The sequence below is a fragment of the Balaenoptera acutorostrata genome, chromosome 5, assembly GCF_949987535.1.
Source record: "Balaenoptera acutorostrata chromosome 5, mBalAcu1.1, whole genome shotgun sequence".
NCBI classification, from domain to species: Eukaryota; Metazoa; Chordata; class Mammalia; order Artiodactyla; family Balaenopteridae; genus Balaenoptera; species Balaenoptera acutorostrata.
This window is the reverse complement of record NC_080068.1, coordinates 22622564-22630563: the sequence shown is the minus strand read 5'-3', so window position 1 is coordinate 22630563 and position 8000 is coordinate 22622564. Positions and strand designations below refer to the sequence as shown.

Genomic DNA, 8000 nt, shown 5'->3' with positions numbered 1-8000 from the left:
TCCAAGTGATTAAGGAAAGCACTTTGGGGTGCCAATCAAATAACACACATTTACCAGAGAGCTACTTTTTGTGTAGAAAGCAGACAGAGAGGGTTATACCACGATGTGTGACTGTCTCTTACCTTCCCCGTTGGGGTGGTTGATAAGTTGTGCTGCCTTCTTGTGCTTGAGTAAAATACTGAGAATTGTATCGTGTCCTTCTTTGGCAGCTAGGTGCAAAACAGAGTTACCCAAGCGGTCCAGAAGGCTCAGGTCGGCCCCGGCCCTCAGCAAGTCCTCCACCACAGCCTCCTGCTTGGTGATCACTGCCAAGTGCAAGGGTGTCTGGGGAGAACAGGCAGGAGATGACACTGGTTAGCGGCATACTTGTAGCCCACAGGCTCATTAGCTGTGACTGCAATAGGTGGAGTCATACGGAGGGGCCATTTCTCATTCCCAGATTAACTGCTCACCTTTGCAAATGAGTTACTCTCTGTTCCACATCATATGCTAATGAAGTATTGGGATGGCCAAAAAGTGCCTTTGGTTTTTAAAGTAAAAATAAAAGACACATTTTTCATTTTCGCCAAGAACTTTATTGAACAACGTATTCACCCTTTTGTTCCACTACCTTCTGCCATTTTTCAGGCAACTTCATAATTCCATCTTCCCAAAACTTTTTTATCTTTTTGAGCAAAGAACTGTTCCAGATGCCTTTTACAGTCTTCCAGGGAACTGAAATTTTTTTCATTAAGAGAATTTTGTAAAGACCAAAATGAAATCTGAAGGCACAATGTCTGGTGAATACGGCGGATGAATCAGAACTTCCCGGCCAAGCTGTAACAGTTTTTGCCTGGTCATCAAAGAAACATGCGGTCTTGCGTTATCCTGATGGAAGATTATGCGTTTTCTGTTGACTAATTCTGGACGCTTTTCGTCAAGTGCTGCTTTCAGTTGGTCTAACTGGAAGCAGTACTTGTTGGAATTAATTGTTTGTTTGGTTTTCCAGAAGGAGCTCATAACAGAGAACTCCCTTCCAATTTCACCGTATACACAACATCACCTTCTCTGGATGAAGACCAGCCTTTGGTGTGGATGGTGGTGGTTCATTTCACTTGCCCCACGATCTCTTCTGTTCCACACTATTGTACAGTATCCACTTTTCATCACCTGTCACAATTTGTTTTAAAAATGGAACGTTTTTGTTACGTTTAAGTAGAGAATCGCATGCAGAAATATGGTCAAGAAGGTTTTTTCCCCCGCTTAACTTACATGGAACCGAAACATCAAAGTGATTAACATAACCAAGCTGGTGCACATGATTTTCAAAGCTTGATTTGGATATTCTGAGTATGTCGGCTATCTCCATAGTGGTATAACGGTGATTGTTCTCAATTAATGTCTCGATTTGATTGCTATCAACTTCAACTGGTCTACCGGACCACAGAGCATTGTCCAGCGAGAAATCTCCAGCACGAAACTTAGCAAACCACTTTTGACATGTTCAATCAGTCACAGCACCTTCTCCATACACTGCACAAATCTTTTCTTGTGTTTCAGTTGTGTTTTTACCTTTCTTGAAATAATAAAGCATAACAGGCCGAAAATGTTTTCTTTCCATCTTCAATATTAAAACGGCTACACAAAAAAAATCACCAATTTTGATAAGTCTTTTTTTAAATGCATGATGATATGACAGCTGTCACATACAATCTAACAAAATTGTTTCAAATGAAGCTAAAGACAACCAAGTGCTACGAGAGCCATCTTACGGAAAAAACCGAACGAACCTTTTGGCCAATCCAATATATATACTGGACTAACATTTAGGCGTTCAATTATCAAGAATATTTTTTATATTTACAATTCTTAATAGCTTTCTTGTTTCTCACTACAGCCAAATGATTGTTGATATGTTAACTCATCATCTATTAGTAAATTTAGTTTTCTTGAATTTCTAGGAGTCTACCTTCAGCTGAAAAATCATATGTTAACAAATCAAATCAAGGCTATGGTTTTACTGAAGAAGTTTAAATAAACTGCCCAATAGAAACCAATTAACAAAGGTGCTGTCATTCTATACTGACATGGAAAAAAAATGTGCTAAATTAAAAACTACTGTTCCATAGACTGGCCCCATGAGACCAATCGATAGAACTCTGCCACCCCCTTTCAGAGGATTCTCAGTCATACCAGGACCAAAGAACTACCTCTCACTAAGAGGGCTCGGAGGGACAAACAAGCTGAGCTGCTGACACCTAATAGGTGTGTAAACAGTCCATTGGATTACCCTGCCCACGAAGCAGTACCTCAGTGAATGCAAATGAGATGTTCTGAAAACTGCGTGTTCTCAAAATCAGTAAGACAAACACAATCATGGAAGTGTCTTTCAAAGAACTGAGGCCACTGACACAGAACAGCAATGTATTTTTATACAAATCAGTCTATTTCACAGAAGCCTGTGAAATCCAGCCTGTTTAGTGACAATCTGCCTCAACTTTCCTTCTCAGTAAGCAGTTAGTGGCTGTAGCAGTGACAACAGGTGGGCCAACAACATCCTGGCCGAGGCACGGCACGTGTAAACAGGATGAAAGATGCTTGTGCTGACTAAGTCTCATTACAGTGATTATTTTTTTAAATTAATTAATTAATTTTTGGCTGTGTTGGGCTTTGTTGCCGCGTGCAGGCTTTCTTTAGTTGCGGCGAGTGGGGTCTACTCTTTGTTGCGGTGCGCAGGCTTCTCATTGCAGTGGCTTCTCTTGTTGCGGAGCACGGGCTGTAGGTGCACAGGCTCAGTAGTTGTGGCCCACGGGCTTAGTTGCTCCGCGGCATGTCGGATCTTCCCAGACCAGGGCTCGAACCCGTGTCCCCTGCATTGGCAGGTGGATTCTTAACCACTGCACCACCAGGGAAGCCGCTACAGTGATTTATTTAATATAACAGAAACAGATTTTTTCCCTAAATTTCCACTCTCACCCTTATTTTTTTCATCCCTTAGAACTATATCCTGGCTTGAAATGAATCATGTCCTCAGAACTTTAGACATTATAGCCAAGAGCCTTCCTCTCAAAAAATAAATAAGTAAATAAATGCTGTGTTTATTAATCAGATATGTTATTTGGGGAGATGGGAAAAGGAAAGAGAATGATATTGGAAAAAAGAGCCGAACTCACATTATACCAGAGATTTAAAATTATCTGTAGTTTCAATATGTTTCATATCATACAAAATCTCTTACCATGAGTAAAAAAAATTTTTTTTAAGTTTTTTTCCCTATGATCCCATGAAGGTTTTCTATGACATTTTAGGCTTTAGATCTTAAACCCTGGGATTATATCTTAAACAATTACACAGTGTAGGAATCCAGGAACTTTTCATGCCATGCCTGCTGGCATATGGACTTATGCAGACATTCTGCAGAGCCAAGTACACAAATGCCCCAACAACCCCACTCCTGTCTGTGTATCTGAGTGACACAAATCCACAAGGGCACATGGGTGAGACTCTTCACTGAAGTATTGTCTGTGGAGGTAGGAAGAGAGAAGCTGGTTCAGTGTCCACTGTTGGGGAACAGGTACATAACAGGTGGAAGATGTAAACTATGGGATCCTCTTCAGGAGCAGAAACAAGGAACCAGCTGTACACACAGGTGCGTGGATAAATCCCATAAGTAGTGAAGGCAGAAATATAGTGACATGTAGCACAAAGCCACTTATGCAATTAAAAAATACGTGCATGAAGAACTATTTGGACACACACAAATGAGTGCATGTAAAACTGATGAAACCCAAATAGGATCTGTGGATTGTATCAATGTCAATTTCCTGGCTTTGATACTGGACTAGAGTTATGCAAGAAGTTACCACTGGGGAAACTGGGTGAAGGGTACATGGGACTCCTGGTCCACTTTTTTTTTTTTGTAACCACCTATGAATCTATAATTGTATTTAAAATTTAAGAAAAAGGTTTATGCAAATCAGGAGCAGTATGTATAATATAATGTGGACTGTGTGTAAGAATATACTAAAATATGTCTATTTAAAGTATATATTTTTATGTAACCAATACCTGGGAAAATACTTATAAACACAATAGTTATATTTGGGAGTGGGGCTGGGAGACTTGTATGCTGCCAGGGAGGGTAACCTTGATTCTCTAATGTATCTCCTTACGTACTATTTTAAAAACTATGAATACATATTATATTTATAATAATTAGAAACATTAAACAATACATGCGTAAAAACCCCACTAATGTTTTACAGGAACATATGCAAATGAAATAGTTGATATCACACTGGAGTTGTTGTTTATGTCGTGGGGAGGGAAATGGGAGAGGAAAAGAGGGTTTAAAGGGAACAGGTTTCAGAAATATTTTCAGAAAAATCTTAACCCTATGCACTTGGATTATTTTGAGTGTGTCTTTCTCTAGAGGGTGGGTGGCAGAGAGATTTGATCGTGACAGATGGCCACAGAAATGTACTAAGATTAGTGAAAGGTATTCTGGGAGAATGTTTAAGACAATTGCCAAATAATCCAAATTACTTAGGGAACTGTCTAATTTCCCATCAAGAATAGCTAAGAGAAAACCTTTACAACGGATAAATGAAAGTCTAAATCTTAGTGGGTTTCTAGTTCTCAAATAAAAGTTGCCATTGGGTGTGTGTTTAAGACCTAAAAGGCAAACCAGGGGGATCCCGAATCCTTGCCCATCAATGAGAACAATGGTAAGGTGGGGAAAATGGACCCGTATTCTCCTGAGAGTCCCCAAATCAGAAGGCACACAAGTGTCAAAGGTGGTGGTTTGAGAGTTTTTGTCTCCAGTACACTGGAGAGTCTCAATGTATGTACCCAAATGATACAGTAAGGAGTTTGGCACATAATAAATCACAACTACTAATATCCTGTTGTGCGGTGTCCTTTGCAGGTCCTATTTATAAACAGAAAAACAAGCAATTCCTTCAATCTGACCTCCAGGCAGTGAAGTTAAGCTGCCTTTGAAAGGAGGACTGAGAAGTGACAACATCCCATTTCTAGTTTTCTTTGTACACTTGGGATGGTGAAAAGGAACAATCAGTCCAAAAGCCTGCGAGAATCAAGTTCTAAGGGCCAAATGACTTTCCAAATACCAGCAACACCCAAAATGGTATGAAAATTTGAAGAAGCTATCCTTTAAATATATATCTAAAATTAGACCTCATCCTAGTTATTTTATGAGTCAGCGAAGAATCCCCAACTCCATTTTTCCTTTGATCTTAAGCATGACAGCCAAAGAAGAAGCCTAATGCCTTACATCCATTACTTTCCCTTATCGGGAAACACCTATCCACAGATAAAAATCTATTGAGAGATACATGTAAACACTTCAGGACTTCTGCTTTGAGAAAATAAAAATGATTCACATCACCTGCTTTAAAAATTGAGAACTGGAACAGGCACCTTTACTGTGTAAATAATTGTGCATGATGGTTGTCTGTATTTTTAGAGTAAGGGATACGCTTGAATCAGGCATCCGAGCATACCACAGAGGCCAAGGAAGACTGGGAAGTCACTTTGGTTCGTGTGAAGGGAAGGAGAAAACAGGAAAGCCGAGAAGGGGGCAAGACCAGGAGGCTGTAGAGAAGAGTGATGGGGCCGGGGAAAGGCAGCAGGAAGAGAGCCCCGGGAGGGAGGAGGGAGGAGGGAGGAGGGAGCAGCTCTGGAGAGCGGAACCCTACTCACCTCCTGCTTGTGCGGTCGCTTACCCAGAGAGGCTGGCCCGGGTCTGCCTGCTCCCTACACCCAGCCTCCAGGCTTTGGTTCTGTCCAACAGTTTGAATCTCCTTTCCTCACCTGAAATCTGCATGTGCCCAACAGGCAGCCTCACTGAGTCTCCAGTCAACTCCCCGATCTGAAATATTTGAAGACCTCTGTAACAGAGGTCCTCAAGCTGTTTTTGAGCCCACCTAATTTCTATGTAAACCTGATTTGGGCAAATCTCTTTGGTGTTCCCTGTTTTCTTCACCTTGAGCTTTCTGTTTTTGAAAGACACTTTTTCCTTCTCTAGCAACCTTTTTACCTTTCTGTATTCTGATTCAGCACCCTTCATTTGATATGCATGTAATCTAGATGCTGTCAACATGTTCAGCAGACTTCAAAATTCTTGTAAATCACTAGCTTTTCAAACTTAACTTTTTTCCAATTGCATTTTTTTCTTGACAGATGTGACATATTTATCCTATTAACGTTATATGCTACTGTTAAGAAACACACACGCACACGCACGCACGCACACACAAATGATGGATTTTTATTCAGTTGTCTCCTTGATATTTCTGCTTACCTGGTAGAGATCATTTCTCATGTTGATAATTTCATCAGAAATCAAGCCAGATGTGACTTCTAGCAGATCTCTCACAAGCTGAGCATGAAGGTGGATGATTGCTAAGTGTAAGACACTGGAACAAAAATATAGTGGCAATAATCAACTAAACTGTTAATGGAAAAAAAAAAAAAAAAAAGATTCCCAAGGTAGGATTAGACTCCCAGACTGTATCTGGCTCTCATACCTAGTTTTCTTTGGCCCCCAAATGTCTTGAATGTATGCAACATCTTGTATCCAAGGTGGGGATGCTTTATTGCCTACTCATTTCCAGTACCTGCCTGCTCTCTGGTCTCTGGGGGCATTCAGTTTGGACCCCTGAGGTGTAAAGGAACCCGGGCTTCGAGACAGAGAAACCTATGTTCAAATCCCAGCTCTGCCTCTGTGCCCTGCACTTTCTCCTCTAACTTTCCCCTGACTTACCCCGACACACAGGTGACGTGTGTAAAATGCCTGCACTAGGATCTGTTCAGAAGAGTGTAGTTATCTCACCTAGCGCTGCCACCTCCGCCCAAATACAGTGTGGTGGCTTTTTAAGATCTTCCTAGATCCCAAGAAGGGAGAATGGAGTCGGGCTCTTAACTATTGGGAGAAGACTCTAGACGCAGACTTCTGAAGGAACAATGTAACTGTATTTCTCCACCGAATTAGTCCCTCTGCCTGGAATGGTTCTGCTCCTCTTCTCTGCCTCAGCGGCACCTGTTTATCCTTCATATGCCAGCGCAAACCTTACATCCTCGGAGAAGACTTCCTCAACTTCCTAGGCAGACCAAGCTGTCTCCCCTCAAGGTTACTGCTTGGTTGAGCGACTGCAGTTTTCTATACATCTCCCTCCCTCTCTGGCCTGTGACCCTCTCAGAGGCTGGTTCCCTCTGGGTCAGCCTTATAGTCCTGGCACACAGTTTAGGCACTGAAATAAGGAGGACTGAACAAACTTAGGGCTAACACTAATGAGGCTGAAAACATTGGCAGGTGCCAATCATCACTCCTAGGAACAAATTTTTTTAATTGTTAAAAAAACTTATAATTAAACTTAATTGGAAACGACTCAACAATAAAAAGTGGCTACTATTTGTTTAGAGCTTCTAATACCAGACCACACCAAGCACTTGACATACATTATCTGATTAATCACAACAACAATCTTATGAGGTAGGTGATATTATCCTTATTTTTCAGGTGATGAACGTGAGACTTACGGGTATAACAGCACTCAATCCAGGTCATATATTAAGTCCAGGACTGTCTTGCCCCAAAGCCATCTCTTAATCCCTTAAGCTCTCCTGCTTCAGGGGCACATGGGCGCCGCTCTGTAGAGTTGCAGATGAACATATAGGAGGACGAATCCTCCAAAGTATGGACAGATTATGATGCAGAGCACTCTAGGAATCCCAGGGTGGCAGTACACACGGGATTTGAGGCACAGGCTGGATTTTCTCTAAAGATATTAGGTGTCATTTTATTCAGGCCACCTTCTTGGAAATAGCAAGTGTATATTACTTGGGATTAACATTGACTCAGGAGAGCCTGAAAAACTAAACTGTGACTTCATTATCTCAGAGCTATTTTTAAATGAATGATTTCAGGGTTTCAGTACTGTCTTTTGAACCGTAGGGCTGGAAGAAGACTGCTGAAAAGGGCCCAAAGTCTGACGCAGACA

At 41.3% G+C, this 8000-nt stretch overlaps 1 protein-coding gene across 2 annotated transcripts in view; it reads right to left on the bottom strand.

Annotated features, from left to right (window-relative positions):
* Window positions 1–8000, bottom strand: part of NFKB1 (nuclear factor kappa B subunit 1) — a 124206-nt gene that overhangs the window by 10548 nt on the left and 105658 nt on the right. For both annotated transcript variants that reach the window (XM_057546739.1, XM_057546740.1), the window contains exons 16-17: window positions 6302–6416; window positions 123–324 (exon numbers count right to left, since the gene is read on the bottom strand). In XM_057546739.1, the coding sequence (XP_057402722.1) occupies window positions 123–324; window positions 6302–6416 (317 nt within the window). The remainder of the gene's footprint in view (window positions 1–122; window positions 325–6301; window positions 6417–8000) is intronic.